At 40.6% G+C, this 17,608-nt stretch overlaps 1 protein-coding gene across 6 annotated transcripts in view; it reads left to right on the top strand.

Moving 5' to 3' along the window:
• The window catches only part of ERG (ETS transcription factor ERG), a 289,046-nt gene that overhangs the window by 167,469 nt on the left and 103,969 nt on the right, over positions 1–17,608 (top strand). For 2 of the 6 annotated variants that reach the window (XM_030915556.1, XM_010368713.2), the window contains exon 1: positions 1,544–1,685. The exons of 2 other annotated variants lie outside the window; for them this stretch is intronic. In XM_030915556.1, coding sequence (XP_030771416.1) covers positions 1,668–1,685 — 18 coding nt within the window. In that variant the 5' untranslated portion in view covers positions 1,544–1,667. Of the gene's footprint in view, positions 1–1,543; positions 1,686–1,714; positions 2,171–17,608 lie in introns of those variants that run through there. 2 more of the 6 variants (XM_030915554.1, XM_030915555.1) reach the window with 2 other exon arrangements.

Below are 17,608 nucleotides of genomic sequence, written 5' to 3'. Positions count from 1 at the left end.
CTGCCCAGATAAAACAGCTCAGGACTTTGAAATTTTCGGGGAAACAAAATTTTAATCAGCCTGCCATCTTATTCATTGTTCAGAGATGAAAAGAGCGGAAATCAACACCCCCTCATAATGTAGGTGCTGAGAACTTAAGTTCTGATTTTCACAGAATGATTTTCTTACAATATACTCTCTTTCTTTCCTTTTCCTTCTTTCTTTCCCTCCCTCCCTCCTTCCTCCCATCCTCCTTTCTCTCTTCCTTCCTTCCTTTCTCCTTCCTTTTTTTCTCGCCCTCTTCCCTGTCTCCTCCTCCTCTCCTTCCTCCCCCTTTCCCTGCTTATGTTTCTCCTTCTCCTGCTTCTTCTATCCTAACATGAGGTGATAAATCAGAGGTAGATAATAAAAGCCAGAACGGTTTGGGCTGGTGGGCAGAACTCTGACACATGCTGGCCTAAAGTCTGAGTGAAATTCATTTACTGAACGTCCAACTCTGCGACCAGGAATTGCCAGATGACTCAGGATTTGGTCTATTGTGTTCTTCGGGTCCCTATTGAGACCACACCTCTTTATGGGTCCTGCGTTCCTGTAGCTAGATTCAAAGCAAAATGTTTCTTCCAAGCAATTTCCTGAAAATGAGTAATTAGAGTCCTGAAACCCTCTAAGGAATGTTCAGGCCTGCATTTGCTGTACTTCCTTCGAAGAGAAAACAGACCTGTGACCCTGAACTTATAGCTTGGATTTTAAACATGTCATGGGGCCCTCACATGGCATCTCTGGGTAGCCAAAAGTTCTATGAGGATCTGTTGTGTGCAACATGGATGTCTGTCAGAGTGAGACCAGCTCACTGACATTCCGGGACCTTTGTAGTCATTTCAGTTACTTGGATTTTAAGTAAATACTTGAAACCAAGACTTGGGTGGGTTTATTTTTCCTCTTTATTTTTCTTGTTTACTATAAGCCTAGAGTCCTTGCGTTTTCCACAACTTTGTTGTAGAGCAAATAAAAAGTGCAAGTATTTGGAAGGAGAAAATGAAACTGTTCTGGAACACTCATATGAAATGTTGAATAAATATAGGTTGTTAAAAATCAGCCAAGCAATGGCTGTTACTGAACATGGCCATCTATTAACATGAAATAAACACCACCTGCAAAGTTTCCTTTTAGGAGAAAGGAGCTCAAGTCCTCTGTCCTAGTAATTCTGCGAAGAATTAGGCTGTGAAGGGCTGGCACCCGGGGCAGTGGGCTGCCCTCAACGCCTTGGCTCCAAGGTGCTCACAGCCCATGTGAAGCCATGCGGAGTCCCATCACATCTGCATCCTGCCTTGGTCTCAGTGCAGTGTGTCACACGGCGGCACACTGGTCACACCTGCTGTGGCAGTCCCCATCCCAATTGATGCCTTTTCTTTTTTTAATTAAAAAAAAAAAAATCTCCTGGCTGCATATCATCAAGAAAAACAACATTGTTTTCAGGGTCTCTTATCTCTCCACTCCCAAATATCCTGTTTCTTTGGGCTGGACAGCCAGGACCAATAGAAACCTCTTCCTGCCATTGGCTGACTTCATTTCCCAGACTTAGCACAATCTCATCCGCTCTAAACAACCTCATCAAAACTACTTTCTGGTCAGAGAGAAGCAATAATTATTATTAACATTTATTAACGATCAATAAACTTGATTGCATTATGGCCAGCACTATTAAGGTAAGGAAAGGGTTCCTTTTAATTTGACAAAATCTTGTTCTTGTTACTCTTTTCTTTGGTTTCCTTTATCAAGGCAGATAAGTTAGGGTTGGGCAACACCCCCACTGCCACAATAGAGGACAACAAGATTTCCTTTGCACTGCCTAGTAAATTTCCTTTTTCCTACTCCAACCATCCGCAAGGCTTAAAAACTTCAAACTCAGAAAAAAATTGGGGTTTCTAAATTCACTGTTGAGTGCTGTGGATTACTTTTGGAAAGGCTTTTCGGAGCGCTTCTGAATCTTCTGATTCTCTAACTATCCCTAACGGTGCCTGGATGTGTGTCTGAGAAAAGGCAGCAGACTCGGAGAGGTTGAAGGGTCAGGTCAAAGCAAAAGACGGGTTTGTAAATGTCGGACGTTTGGAGGTTCTTCGGTGACTCCTTAGCATCAGGGATGCCAGGCAGTCCCCGTGGCAGTGAAGAGATACTCGGCAAGTGGCTGCTGGTAATGGGACGCAAATGTTGACTTGATCTGGGGGACATCCATGCTGAGAACTGAGTGTTCTCGTAATTCAAACGGGGGTAATTTGGTTTGTTCTGTTATATGTTTATCTTCAATAAAATACCTACTCTCTGTGCACCGTGAGTAAGATTTCTTCCTAGCGATGGTTAGGTTTGCGGGGATTGGAAAGCAATGGCCGGTCGGTTCTCTGGGCTCTGGGGTGTTTGGTCTGATGCGTTTCCTTGCCTAAGTTTTTAGTTGATAGCATATAGAGATTAACGTGGAGGTCAGTCTGCACAGGTACAATCCTAAATATGGCCTGATTCCTGGAAATGAAGCCAATTTAATGGTGACTGCAAGTCTAGGGGCATGTAGTCTTGAGTAGGGGTCTGTTCCGTTGTGTTAAAGGCCACCATATCTTCGTGACATTTGTAGAAATGTAAAAAATCAGCAGCAAAAGCAGATACTGAGTGGAGGAAAAAGAAAATTGTATTTGTTGCATGTCTTTAGTTTTGCTGCATGAAGGTGAAAAGCATTTGGTGGTGTTTTCATGAGGCTTCATGAGGCTTTCAGTTCGTTGGAAAGTGCATAAGAAAATGGAAGTTTGCCCAGAATTGGGCCAAGGCATTTTCAAAAATATTCTTTGGTTTGGTATTTTCATAATTTGAAATGTTTGTATTAGATTTGACTCATATGTACCATAGAAACTGTGTTTCAGAAGTTCAGCTTTTATTTCTCAAGGTGTGTTCAATAATATATTAAAAATCTGTGTACCAGGAACTTTCGCCTTACAGAGATTTTTCTTTCTTTGGCTTCAAGGATTGGGATCTGCTGAAATATGGCTTCTATAGAAAGGAATTATAAAATTGAGGGTTACTGTGCCCTACTTTTAGCTGCATGAATAGAAATTACTTGATTTTGTGACACAAAGTGCTATCTTTTTTTGTTCTTGTTTTTATCCTTATTTATATTCGTGTTTGTTAAATCAAATATTCTGTGTCAATCTTGAATAGCTTGGGTACGATCTTATGTGTTTTTTCCCCCCAAAATTAGTGCATTAAAAAGGACATTGAAATAACAGACCATCCTTTAGAAGGTAGGTACATTTTGCAAAACATCCAAATATGTTATACTGTTTAATTTAAAATATACATTTATGAATACATGAAGCTATTTTGAAAGTTTGAATATTTTTTGATTTTCTGAATGATTTTTTGGAAATAATAGTTTACACTTGTCTAAGATACTATGCTTGATTTAACATTTTATTCCATTGCATTATGTGTTTATTGTATGTACCCAAGTGAACCTTTAGAATGACTGCGGGTGAATTTTTTTTTAATCTTCTGTTAAAATAGTCCCTCTTTATAGGTGACTTCCTTTAAGACATGTTTCTGTTAGATTTCCTGGGTAAAGTAATGAGATGATTTTACAGCCTTGTTTATAGAGTGGAAAAGGAGGTCCTGAGTCTGTTGACTACAGTTTTAATTACGTTAGTGCAAAGCCCAAATTAGCATAGGGAAAATTATGGCTGTCCACTGGAATTAGGCAACAGTCCCCCATAGAAGCAATTTCCAGACTCCAATGCACTCTGTTTTTTTTTTTGTTGTTGTTGTTTCAGTAAATAAATCAGTTAGTCGATTAGGTATCAGATGCTCTGAATTTGTTGTTGGTTTTCTGCATTTGAGTGGAGGTTTTATTTTTTTGCATTCACATTTGTAAGACCCTAGGAGACACTATGAAAAGCTAAATATTCTTATCCAGTCTTTGTGATTCTTACCATCATTTTTCCTTGGCAACTTGAAATTGGGAACAAAATATTTCAACTGGAAGAAGTAAAGGAATTTTGGGAACTTATGTGAGAGTGCTCATGTACGTCTAAGTGTCTGTGAATTTTAACATCAGCTGAGGAGTTCTAATAAAGACTTGGAAGCAACAAAGCTGATGGTTTGCAGACAGTTCACGGATCGGTTTCGGTGCTTCCCCTGGGCGTTGGTGACATCTGACAATATTGACAGGTGCTGAACCTCACCGGCTCCACTGTCCCCACAAACAGCTCCGTGTTTGCTACAGACTCCAGGAATCCTGCTGTTGCCCTGAAAACCTGATTGTGCTTCAATTTCCCAAAGACTTTCCTGATTCCTTTTTTTTTTTTTAAATGCCATCTGCAATTTGGGAAGTCTAATGAAGCCTACAGTCCTTTCTCAGAATAATACTTTCAGGTGCATAAAAAGAAATACATAGAATTAGAACAGAAATACAGTTCTCTCCCTGGACCTTTTAAGGAGAACATGAACCCCAGGTTGCAAGTTCTGATCCTAGAAAGATCCTTACTGTGTAAAAAGGGAATGTGGGGGATTTTCCGTCATCACAGAGATCTGACATTGAAGGATGTGGAGAGAGCCAGCAGCCGGCAGCAGCGTTAGGGGGAAGCATCTTAAAAATCAGGATGTGGAAAGTTGCTAACAAGGCTTGGTGGAGATCTGAGGGCACCCTAGTACTATTTCCATGACTTGCCTGAAGAAGTTACTTTCTTTGAATTAACAGAGGTTGGAAGTTTTGATGGTAATTGAAACATGACCTGATAGGACTCGATTTTATTCATTTAAAGACATAAAGTTTGCATTATATACGCCATGTTTGCACATTTGCACTCCTTGAACATTTGCTATCACATGTGAAGGAAACTTATTAAACCTAAGAGTTATACGAAGAAAGTTAACTCCTCATAGAATTTTGATGGATGTGATTAATGAGTTTAATAGCTACAGATATATGAATTTTCATCAACCCATTGGCTAAGTGAAATATGAATTGCGTCAGTTCTTGTTACTTTGGGGGGATTCCGGGAGAATTTAAGGAAGGCCAGGGGCAAAACACTGCTGCCTTGCTCTGCATAAGTCATTTCAGAGTATGCTCTGAGTATCTGTCCTTGCTGAAAAGTGGCTTTATAGGCCACTACTTTAAAACAACTTACTGCTCCTGGTCATGGGCAGCTCTGTGATCCAGGCTGCCCTCTGTGGACACGGCACACTTCTCCCTAGCCTTCCGCCTGTGTGTGCATGCACCCATGCACGCCAGGCACCCTGACTCAGTGACCCCGGAAAGCAGGAGTGACAATGGCTCAATCTGTGGCCTTTTGTTTCCACATGAAATACAGGGCAGGACTGCAATGCTCTCAGACAATGTACTGAGCCTGAACCATTTCTTAATTATCTAAATTTATAAGTGATTATCTCATAACATTTCTGTTTTACAAAACAGATCTTTATTTAAACACAAACACAGGTTAACAACTCTTGAAAAAGCATACATAAAAGTAAGTAAATGAAGCAACCATTTCTGTTGTCTTCAGGACAATATGACTGATACAGTTAGAACTTTAGAATAAGATTCCCTCTGTGGGAGTGGAGACCCAAAGCTGTTATTGGCATCCCAACAACTTGGCAGATTTATTGGTTTAACAGCTGATACATAAGAGAATCACAGAGTAAAGGCCACGGGGAAGCCAGACGGATGAGAGTTTCTCTGAAATGCGAAACCTCAGAGAAGAGACAGGGACAGTCTCCAGGCTGTTCCAGTGTTTGGTAGCACACTCTGCTCTGGCTTGGTCTTTTCTTTGGAGCTACCTCACATGCTACAGGAGAGCCTTCTTGTCCCCTCCTTCAATCCCACAGGATAGAGGACAGCTGCGCCCTGGCCTGGGGATTCTGTCAGACCACCCCTGACCGCACTTCTCTCACCTTACGTGGCCACAGACGCACTTGCATTTGCTTCCTTCCTGTTGTGACCCTGGGCAAGGTAGCTAGCCTGTTTGACCTCAGTTTCCTCACCTGTAAAATGGGATCATAATGGCTACCCTGTCTTGCACCAATCCTCAATAAATGGCAAATGCCATCAGACGCCCCCCAGTGGATGTAACCTTTTCTACCATATTGTCTTTCATGCTCTACCCTCAATCCTCTTAACATTTCCCATGGCCCCGCTTCAGCTGTGAAGCCCACAGCCACAGACTGCTCTGATGTGTGGCCTCCCACACCCAGACAGGGTACATCTGGGCCTGGGCAGCCACAGGACAGGGAAGGAAGGAGGAGGGAGCTTGCAGGGGTGCTTGTTAAAGGTGTAGCAGGGCAGGTACCACACACAGGGGCAGGTGGAGCATCCAGGGGTCGCCCGAGGTGGTGCTGGTCAGAGAGGGTTGGCTTTGTCCTGTTCTGAGCAGAGGCTGCCGAAGGAGGGCAGAGGCCTACGGCTGCATCGTGTTCCTGGTTAGGGCAGGAACAGCACCCTGGAATACCCCACTGGCCTCTTTATTCTCAAATTGCAAAAAATACATCTTGTTCTTTAGCATAAATTATAAACAAAAAATTCTCATGGTAGAGAAAATATTTAAAAGTCATGACAAAGTCAATATAACTTGTTCACATCCTAACCAACCACAGCAAATTCCTAACAGTTGGGATGTGTCTCTCCACCGTGTGTATCCGTTTGGCCTTATAGCTACTTACCTGTCCTGCTCTTCTCAGTTAGCATTGTTTTACAAGCATTTCCCCATGTTACTAAAATTTTTTGATAAGCAGAATTTTTATGCTTCATTATATTCTATCTAAAATATGTATTATATATTTTGTAACCAATATCCTAGTGTATAAAGTGATGCTGCTTGCGACGTTTCACTAATTATATTGTAGTACACCATCTATTTAATTTTGTGAATACTTTTTATTAGTATCGGTGCCTAGAAAGGAATTATTGAGCCAATGAGTATACATAGTTTTTAAGTCTTTGCCAAATTTAAATATTTGCCAATTTAACAAATAATTACCAGATTATTCTCTGGAAGGACTATACCAGTTTCCCCTTTTCCTAGCCACATGTGAGACCATTTCCACACTACACCCATAACAACTCTGAATATTTTACTCTTTGAATCTCTGCCATTCTGACAGGCAAGAACAGAATCTCATTTTTATTTGTACTTCTTTAATTTTAGTATTGCATTACATTTTTTGTTTGTTTGTTTGCTGTGAACCCATTTTAGCTAGTGGCCTAGTGTGACCTCTGGATTTTGTTTTCTTATTTATACTTTTATTCCCTGTTTGGTCTAGCTTACTTTCCACATATTTCCCCTATTGAGCTTGGCCAAGACATGTTTTATAAAGTTTAACATCGATTCCCGTCTGTCCGCTCTCCCACTCTTCATTTTCTTTCTTGTCAGCACATTCTCCCAACTTCGCTGGTGTTTGTTGTTGAGTGTGAATAATTTATGTGTACCCACTGACATCGCAGAAGCTGTTTTTAGTGATATCTTATCCATTTCTTCTGTGTCCTCAACAGTGACTGGCAAAGGGTAGAGGTTCAATAAGCACTTGTTGAAAACATAAATTTTAATTTTAATTATTTGAAATTAAGATATCGGAGTAATGTAATCATCATTGTAGACTTCAAATGGAATTCTTATGTTTTTAGAGACATTTCTCCTAGTAAAATAACATTAATTAAAATGGACTTAAATTGATGTTTAAGAAAGTATAAAAAGTAGCTTGAATTCATAATCCAAACTAACACCATCCTAATAACTGCTTGCTATGTGCCAAGCCCTGTGCTAAACTCTCACAGTGTCTCATGTGATCCTCCCAGCAGCCTGGATACTGCTGCTTTCTTACAGATAAGGACAAAGGATTAGAGAGGCCGAGTGACTTATACAAGTCACACAAATCTGTCTCCCTTCTCTTTATCATCATCTGATCTCTTTTTTCCTGCTATTCACCGTAGCTGTAAATAGCGAATTACTGTGCAGAGAAACATGGTGTATTAAGTGTTATGGAGACACATTAAATAATTGGGGAATGAAAATTATTATTGTTGGGTCCTTTATGTTATCTCCTCTTCTGTGAAAAATCCCATAGACAGCAGTTCTTATACTCTAGGTGGCTAATCAAAATAAAGTTCTAGAAAATTCAAGAGGTAAAACTCTAGCACTGAATTCTATATTTGCTCAGTGACAAGAATTCTTTCCATATTTGGTGAGATCCAAGAGGCAGTGCTTCCAGATTCCAGATCAGCTGCTGATTTAAATTTCCTCATCCCAAGTATCAACTTCCTTACACTCGTCTTGGGCGTCAATAATGAACACGCAGGTCAGAGTTTTCCATAAGGCCTTAACCAGTCTTTCAGCAGGGTGTTCATGGAATTAAACTCTGGGAAGAATGGCCATCTGCTGTTGTACACAGATAAGTACAGAGACATTTTGAAAAGAAATGCCAAGACCAAGCAAAATGATTTATTTTTAAAGTGCCACATCAGAATCCAGTCATAACATTAACATCAGGGCTGTTACTTTAAACACATTTGTCAAAAAACAATGCTTGTTGAATTTTTGAAAACATAATAACATTATGCACAGATCCCGCACTCTTGCATGTAACACATTCCACTTTTCAATCCTTCTGCCTTGATGATTTAAAATCTCCCTTGCTGTCATGAAATTACGGTATAACAAATCATGTGTTGATTTCTTTTTTTTTTTTTTTTTGTAAATTTACCAAGTATTGACACTGAAGACAGGACCCTTCTCCTACCTCCACATTCACATTGCCCCCAAGGCCATTCGTTCAAATCACCAGCCAGCAGTGAGTTTCTCATCTCCATGCTCTTTGGGTCTCATTGGGTTTTATTGCATCTTTTTTTTTTTTTTTTTTTTTAATTTTGACAGTGTGCACATGATGCTCACCTTTGAGGAAGAAGAAACTGTTGAAACAACCCTTCAGAATCTGTCAACACAATTAGTTTGTGTCTCAATTTGAGGTAGATGTCCCAAGACATTGCTCCAAGTTAAAAAAAAAAAAAAAAAAAAAAAAGTATGTGGTTTTGCATTGCATAGTCCTCTTTGGATCCATACGACATGTATGCCTTTCCTGACCTTCCAGAGAGTATCCAAAACATGAAGGCTGAATCCGGAGAGCACAGCCCACTTTTATATTTGGCCCAAGGAGGCACTTGGTACTCTGTATTTCTTCGTGGCATCCTTAAAATAGCCTCTGTGGAAAAGGGATTGGCCTTATCTTCTGTGCAACGGATGGGAGGCATAGATACAGCCGCTGGTAAGGGGAAGTGGAAAGAGGCCCGTCTGGGAGAGGGTGGCCTGGAGCTTTAGTTTGATGCTGCAGGAGTTCCCCAGGTGAACGCACCTCTCCTGGCCATAGCTCCCTTACAGGAAAATGGAGGTGGTCCGCTCCGCCTTCTCCACGGTGACCATCTGACGACTGTGCTACCGTCAGGACTTGGGGATTGCTAACAGCAGTGCCCCTATCGGATCCTGAAACTGGGGAGGGTCCCTTGCCGTGGGCCGGGGAAATGGGCTCCCACCTGGCTTTTGGGGTTCACACCCTGGCTGTTCTACTTCCCAGCCGTTTCACCTCTGACAAGCCACAGCCTCACAGGAGGCAGGCTTTTCCATCTGTGCAATGCGTAGAGTGATATTTCCTACTTCACAGGGTTATGGTGAGATTCACCAAGTTGGAAGACCCCAGAACTGTATATGGCACACATAAACTCCTCAACCAAAGTTAGTTAATTTTACTGTTCATTCAAGCCAAATACATTTTTCTTCTAAGACTAAAATCAGGGAGTCTATGAAAAGCATTTTCCCCCACCTTCTTATTTTTCAATTTCTGCAACAGTTTGTGAATTGAATTTTGTTTTCAGGTGGCCAATTTGTCCATTTTCCTGTGATGAACATGTTTTTATCTCTTCATTATAAAGTGAGATCTCTGACAGAAACAGTGCGCTCCCCGTTATTCACAAGCACCTGATCTGCATTGAAGATTGCTTAAAATAGGGCTGGGAAATGCTTACTGGTGAGTTCACCCGACACTATGCACAGCAGGTCCTGGAAGGAGACAATCAGGGCGTTGTTACCTTCTGCATCTCCCTATACTTCTTATTCTCCTTCCATACTCTTTCTCTCTCATTGCAATCGCTATCCACCTGGAAGGAGGCTTGAAAAACACGAAGGACAACAATGATGATGAGGGGACCCCTCCTGGGCCTCTTAAACGCTGAGGGTTCCTTCCTGGACCTCTTTTCATTCATTCCAAACTGCCTCTCATAGACAATCACTTCTCTCACCCCAGGAAATCTGGGACAGTGCAGGTTATGCAAGCTTGATCTGGAATAAAGAAAACAAAGGAGCACTTTGGGAGGCTGAGGCAGGCGGATCACAAGGTCAGGAGATCGAGACCATCTTGGCTAACACAGTGAAATCCCGTCTCTACTAAAAATACGAAAAAATAGCCGGGCATGGTGGTGGGCGCCTGGAGTCCCAGCTACTCGGGAGGCTGAGGCAGGAGAATGGTGTGAACCCGGGAGGCAGAGTTTGCAGTGAGCTGAGATCCGGCCACTGCACTCCAGCCTGGGCAACAGAGCGAGACTGTCTCAAAAAAAAAAAAAAAAAAAAAGAAAAGAAAAGAAAAGAAAACAAAGGAAAAGATGGACCAGGAGGCTTGGCCTGTGCCAGCCAAAAGTCAGCAAAAGCAGTCACAGTCACTACACATCTCCTTTTGAGTTCTAACTTTTTACTTCATCTTGTGTGAACTCCTAAACTGGAAGCATATTTATATTCACATAAAAGTAAGATATTGTCCAAGGTCAAATGTAAGTGACTTTTATGAGTTATTGGACTTTCTGAATTACTCATTTTACCAACTTGAATTAACATAGTTTTGTTGACTTTTATTCTTTGTAAGCCAAACAGTATGAACTCGGTTGAGCCGGTCTTAGGAGAAAAGATGTAAAATGTGTGTTGCTAGGGTAGCATTCTAGTGAAGGAAGCCCCTTCTTTGTTTCTTGTGCATCCCTGTGGTACCTCTGTCCATCCCAAGAGTTGTTTTCATTGACTCACTGTTGAAAGCCCAGGCCTATTGTAACCAATTTTGATAAGAAGCTAGTTACAAAATAAGCACATGTATACATTTTTTAAAGCCTTGTTCTTCTGGAGATGGAAAACATCTTTTTTTAGATCACATGTTTACTGCTTTGGTAAACAGTAAAATGCTGCTACAGCAATTACCTTGAGGATAAAGGGTTTGTAGACAGATACTTCCTGCGTTCACTTCCTACACAGATAGCCAGCCCAAAGAGAGACGCACTGATGCAGGAAGGGCCCCCAGTGGAAACTTCCTCTCCGAATGCGCCGTCCATTATTCGTTATCTCCTCTCCAAGGGGAATAAGCTTGTTGCTCCAGATTTTCTAGGAGAATTCTGTCTTGAAACAGGTAAAAATATAAATTTTCTAAAGTAATGGTTTCAGTCCCTTGTTCTCATCCTCGGTGTCATCTACTTGCTGAATTTTAAGGGGACGTGATTAGACTAGAATAGACTTGTCTATGAATAACGTACCCTGTAGGCACTTCTGTCTCCTTTGAATCATGGAAAATGATGCATGATTTGAATGTTTTATATTTGGTAGAAAAGTAAGTATCTTTGAGATTCAATGGAAGGCCTTTTCTGTGGTTAGTTGAAAGGTCATTTTAGATTTTGCTTTCTTTGGTCAAGCAGAGATTACCAGATTACTGGTACAAAAAAATATCAGCTCACAGATTGTTCTCTGGGCTGATTTTACAGCAGTTAGTAAATTCCAACGAATGCATTGTTTAGGTCCTTTGAACCGAAGCAAATAAAACCACAGTGCACACACACTGAACAATGGGGCATCATCAATTAGCCGTCTACAGGATGTGTCCTTGCCGACTGGCCCCTTTGTAGGAGAAAAAAAATAGATCAAATCAACAAACAATAACACTGAACAATAAACTAAACAAAATAAATAGCACCTGGAAGCTCCTCAAGCACTGGCGAAGCACCAAAGGGTGATGTGATGTTTACACACTCTACACATGGAAACCCACAGCTCCACCCAGATCTCCTGCAGGTCCCTAAAATACTCAGAGAACTCAGCAGCCATTCATTGCTGGGTCACCTCATGGTAAAGTACCCTCTTTGGTGATCAGAAAATGCTGAGCCTCTTAAATGCTGAGGGATCCTTCCTGGACCTGTGTTCATTCGCTCCAAGCTGCCTCTCATAGAAAATCACTTCTCTCACCCCAGGAAATCTGGGACAGTGCATTGCAAAGGGAAGGAGGCAGTATCTAACAGAGCATTCTACCTGACCTATTCCATAAGTGCCGATGACTGCCCGGTGCGGGGCAGAGATTGCATTTGACCCCGAGAGACTGCCAGACATGGTGAGATGCTGTTATGTCTCATGTAGATGTTAATGCACGAATATATTCTTTTTTAAAAATACTTTATGTTCTAGGGTACATGTGCACAACGTGCAGATTTGTTACATATGTATACATGTGCCATGTTGGTGTGCTGCACCCATTAACTCGTCATTTACATTAGGTATATCTCCTAATGCTATCCCTCCCCCCTCCCCCCACCCCACAACAGGCCCCAGTGTGTGATGTTCCCCTTCCTGTGTTCAATTGATCTCACTGTTCAGTTCCCACCTATGAGTGAGAACATGCGGTGTTTGGTTTCTGTTCTTGCGATAGTTTGCCGAGAATGACGGTTTCCAGCTGTATCCATGTCCCTACAAAGGACATGAACTCATCCATTTTTATGGCTGCATAGTATTCCATGTCGTATATATGCCAAATTTTCTTAATCCAGTCTGTCATTGATGGACATTTGGGTTGGTTCCAAGTCTTTGCTATTGTGAATAGTGCTGCAATAAACATATGTAATGCATGAATATATTCTGATGATTTTATCCACATATTCAATATATGTATTTTGTATTTAACATGAAATTAAATTTAAATGAAATTGCCCAAAGAGGTATTTTCCTTTAGGGACTCATTTCTTTACATACTTTTGCTTATCTTGTTGGAAGACACATTGTCAATTTCAGTACCCTCTTTGAATGAAGACTGCTTTCCTCCTGTGCATCTGTTGGCCCTAGACAGTCATTGTGCAGCTTGTTACCTTTCTGTGAAACTCCACGAGACAGCTCCAGCATTCATCCTTACAGGTGCTACCTCCTGACACTTCTGCTTCTTTGCAAAATGACTTCCCTGATCTCCTGAGTCTGTATTGTTTGCCGTGCTGCCTGAACCACATTTGGGTGGTGCTACAGGACCAGACAGCAGACAGATTTGTCATGGATGCCTGATGGGGGATAGGTCCCTTTTGGCATCCTCTCTGAAAATCACCCTTGCCTGGCTGGGGATTGTTTTATTTTATTTTCTTTAACCATAGCAAATACAGGTTCAGTATCTCCATTGAATAATATATTATAGAAAGAAAGGCAATAATAAAAACTTTGTTCATTTTCCCCATTTGAAAAACAATTATTATAGGAGTTTAGAAAATAAAACTTTAAAAACAAAATTAAAATAATTGATGTTATATCATCAAGGGTCTTTTAATACTCGATTCTTTTTTGATTTTTTTGTCTTTACTCCTATACCAATGTCTTCTTTATAAAGAATAATAAAATTTGAGAAATTAAACTCATTTTTATTAGTACCTTTCTATTCACTTTTTTTTTCCAGGATGGTGGAAAAAAAAAAAAAAAAAAGAGAGAAGTGAGGGGTGAACTTGTTACGATTTAGAAATTGAGGCCTATGTTTCTTCTTAAGGATCCAGTTTCTCTATATGAAGCAGATCCAGACTGCCTGGGGGCAGGTCTCTGTCCCACCACACTTTTCACTTCCCTGTGCCTCGTTTCCTCATCTGTAGAAGAGAGTCAGTCATGATAACAACTCCTACTTCTTGGTAGTGTTGCGAGGATTAAACAGCTGAATACATGTATGTGCTTTGAACAGTAACCTGCTGTAGTGTACAAAAGATGTAAGTTGCAGGCCAGGCATGCTGGCAGCTGCCTGTAGTTTAACTTCAGTTACCCGGGAAGCCAAAGCAAAGGATCTCTTGAGCCTCGGTATCTGAGGTCAGCCTGGGCAACCTGGCAAAAGACCTCATCTCATAATAACAACAACGACGATAATAATGATGTTAGCTGTTCTGGGCTCTTACTGGTTACTTGTCCTAGTCACGGTCTTCTTATTTAATTTACTCTCATATCTTATTTGTTTTTTCTGAAGTAATCAATTATCTTCCTTGATTGTGTTTGTTTTCAGTATTTGTCTTTGGAAAGGAATCCTGCATTTATACCTGGTTATTTATAGCTTCTTCTAAAGGGATGAAAGTATTTCCCTACACAGTCATGCATCACCACGCCGGGTCAGTTCCGAGAAATGAGTTGTTAGATGATTTCATTGTGCAAACATCACAAAGAGCACTTACAGAAACGTAGATGGCATAGCCTGCTACACACGTAGGCTATAGGCTATATGGTGTAGCCTATGCTCCTAGGCACAAACCTGTGCAGCATGTGACCAGGCTGCATACTGTAGGCAATTGTGACACTTAACACAATGGTTTTTATGTATCAGAATGTAGAAAAGGTATAGTAATAATGCAGGCCAGGTGCGGTGACTCATGCCTGTAATCCCAGCACTTTGGGAGGCTGAGGCGGGCAGATCATGAGGTCAGGAGATCAAGACCATTCTGGATAACACGGTGAAATCTCATCTCTACTAAAAATACAAAAAATTAGCTGGGCATGGTGGCACGTGCCTGTAGTCCCAGCTACTCAGGAGGCTGAGGCAGAATTGCTGGGACCTGGGAGGTGGAGGTTGCTGTGAGCCGAGATCATGCCACTGCACTCCAGCCTGGGCAGCAGAGCAAGACTCCGTCTCAAAATAATAATAATAATGATTATTACTAATAAATATTATTACTAATCATTATTATTAAGAAGGAAAAAATGGTACACCTATACACCATGAATGGAGCTTGCAGGACGGAAAGTGGCTGTGGGTCTGGGTGAATCAGTGAGTGGTGAGTGAATGTGAAAGCTCTAGGACATCACTATCTACTACTGTAGACTTACAAACACTGTGTATTTAGACTACACTACATTTCTTAAAATATTTCTTTCTTCAATAGTAAATTAATCTTAGCTTACTATAACTTTTTTTACTTATTAAACTTAATTTTTTAACCTTTTGACTCTTTTGTACTCACTTAGCTTGAAACATAAATACATGGTTCAGTTGTACAGAAATATTTTCATTCTTTATATCCTTACTCAATAAGTTTTTTTCTATTTTTTTAACTTTCTAAACTTTTTATTAAAAACTAAGAAACAAACACACACATTAGCGTAGGTCTACACAGGGTCAGGATCATCAATATCACTGTTTTTCATCTCTACATCTTGTCCCTGTGCCACTGGAACGTCTTCAGGGACAGTAACCTGCATGGAGCTGTCATCTCCTATGATAACAATGCCTTATTCTGGAATCCCTCCTGAAGGACCTGCCTGAGGCTGTTTTACAGTTAACTTTTTTTTTTTTTGAAATGGAAAAAGTACACTCTAAAATAATGATAAAAAGTATGGTATAGTAAATATGTAAACCAATGCCATAGTCAACTATTCTCATTATCAACTATTATGTACTGTACATAATTATATGTGCTATACTTTTATACAACTGGCAACACAGTAGGTTTGTACACCAGCACCACCAAAAACATGTGAGAAATGCATTGTTCTACAGTGTTACTACAGCTATATGTCACTAGGCCATAGGGATTTTTCAGCTCCATTATAATCTTGTGGTACCGTCTTCCTATATGCAGTCTGTCATTGTCCAAAACATCATTATGCAACTCCTGAATGTACGCTAATTGCTTTGTTCTCATGCTATTCCTTTGAGGACAGTAGAGAAAACGTAAGAGAGTAACAACTGTTATTCCATTTGGTGGCTCAACTGACATGTTAACCAGACTTTTAACAGCTGGACTCAGCTGCATTTTTGTGAGCCCAGAAAATCAATAGTTTTCATAATTCAAAGTTGGAGAAATGAAGGACATTCATTGTTTCCTCCCATTCTTATGCTTTGGTTGATGCCATTAAATAAATGAATGTGTTTGTGCAATGGGGAGAGACAGCTGTTCTCTGGAGTGGATCTAGAGGTTAAGAAGTCAAGCTATTTTGAACCAGCTACTTAGAGTGGCACATTCTTTAGGGGAGGTGAGCAGGCATCTACTGAATTATCATATTGCTGGTTAATCATGATTAAGAATCTATAGAACCTCCGCCTGGCGCAGTGACTCACGCATGTAATCCCAGCACTTTGGGAGGCTGAAGCGGGCGGACTGTCTGAGCTCAGGAGTTCACGACCAGCCAGGGCAACACAGTGAAACCCCATCTCTGCTAAAATACAAAAATTAGCCGGGCGTCAAGACCAGAAGCTCAAAACATGCGTTGTTAAAGTTCTATGCCTTAAGTTCTGTGGCTGTCGCCATGTAATCTTTCATTCATGCTCATGGTGCCTATTAAGAAGCAGACTATCAGTACATGTCCATTTCATAAATGAATGAATAATTTCCTGGATGACAAATGCATGAGTGAGTACATGAATCCGTGACGTGGCTGGCACCCTATATTAAATCACAGAGAATTGCTTATTTATTTTTATTTTTATTTTTTTGAGACAGAGTCTTGCTCTGTTGCCCAGGCTGAAATGCAGTGGCACGATCTTGGCTCACTGCAACATCCACCCCCTCCCGGGGTTCAAGAGATTCCCCTGCTTCAGCCTCCTGAGTAGTTGGGACTACAGATGTGTGCCACCATGCCTGGCTAATTTTTTTTTTTTTTTTCTATATTTTTAGTAGAGACGGGGTTTCACCGTGTTAGCCAGGATGGTCTCCATCTCCTGACCTTGTGATCCACCCACCTCAGCCTTCCAAAGTGCTGGGATTATAGGCGTGAGCCACCACGCCTGGCTGAAAATTGCTTTTTATATAATGAAAGATGGAGTCCATTTTCCCCAGATGCATACACTATTGTAATATACCACTTATATTAACAAATCCATACTTTTCCAAAAGAGTGGTTTGAACTATGACTTTGTGATTTATTTTTTAAAAGTTTTATTTTATGTATTTAAGGTGTGCAACATGATGTTTTGATATACACGAAGATGGTGATAAGGTTCCTATAGTGAAGCAAGTTAACATATCCATCATCTTTTATAATTATACATTCTTTTTTTGTGGGATAAGAGCACCTAAAATCTACTCTTCAAGCAAAAATCCCAAGTACAGCACAGCACAGTATTATTAGGCACATCCCTTATGGTATACGTTAGATTTCTAGATTTGTTCACCCTGCATATTCGCTACTTTATATTCTTTGACCTACATCTCCCCATTTCCCCATTCAGTCTTTGTTTGTTTGTTATAGATTTTACATATAAGTGAGATCATGCGGTATTTGTCTTTCTGTGTCTGGCTTATTTCACTTAGCATAATGTCCTCCAGATTCATCCATAATGTAGTGATTGGCAGAATCTCTTTTTGAAA

Source organism: Rhinopithecus roxellana, chromosome 13, assembly GCF_007565055.1.
Source record: "Rhinopithecus roxellana isolate Shanxi Qingling chromosome 13, ASM756505v1, whole genome shotgun sequence".
Classification (NCBI taxonomy): Eukaryota; Metazoa; Chordata; class Mammalia; order Primates; family Cercopithecidae; genus Rhinopithecus; species Rhinopithecus roxellana.
Note: the sequence above shows the minus strand (reverse complement) of the source record. Positions and strands in the feature narration are given on the sequence as shown.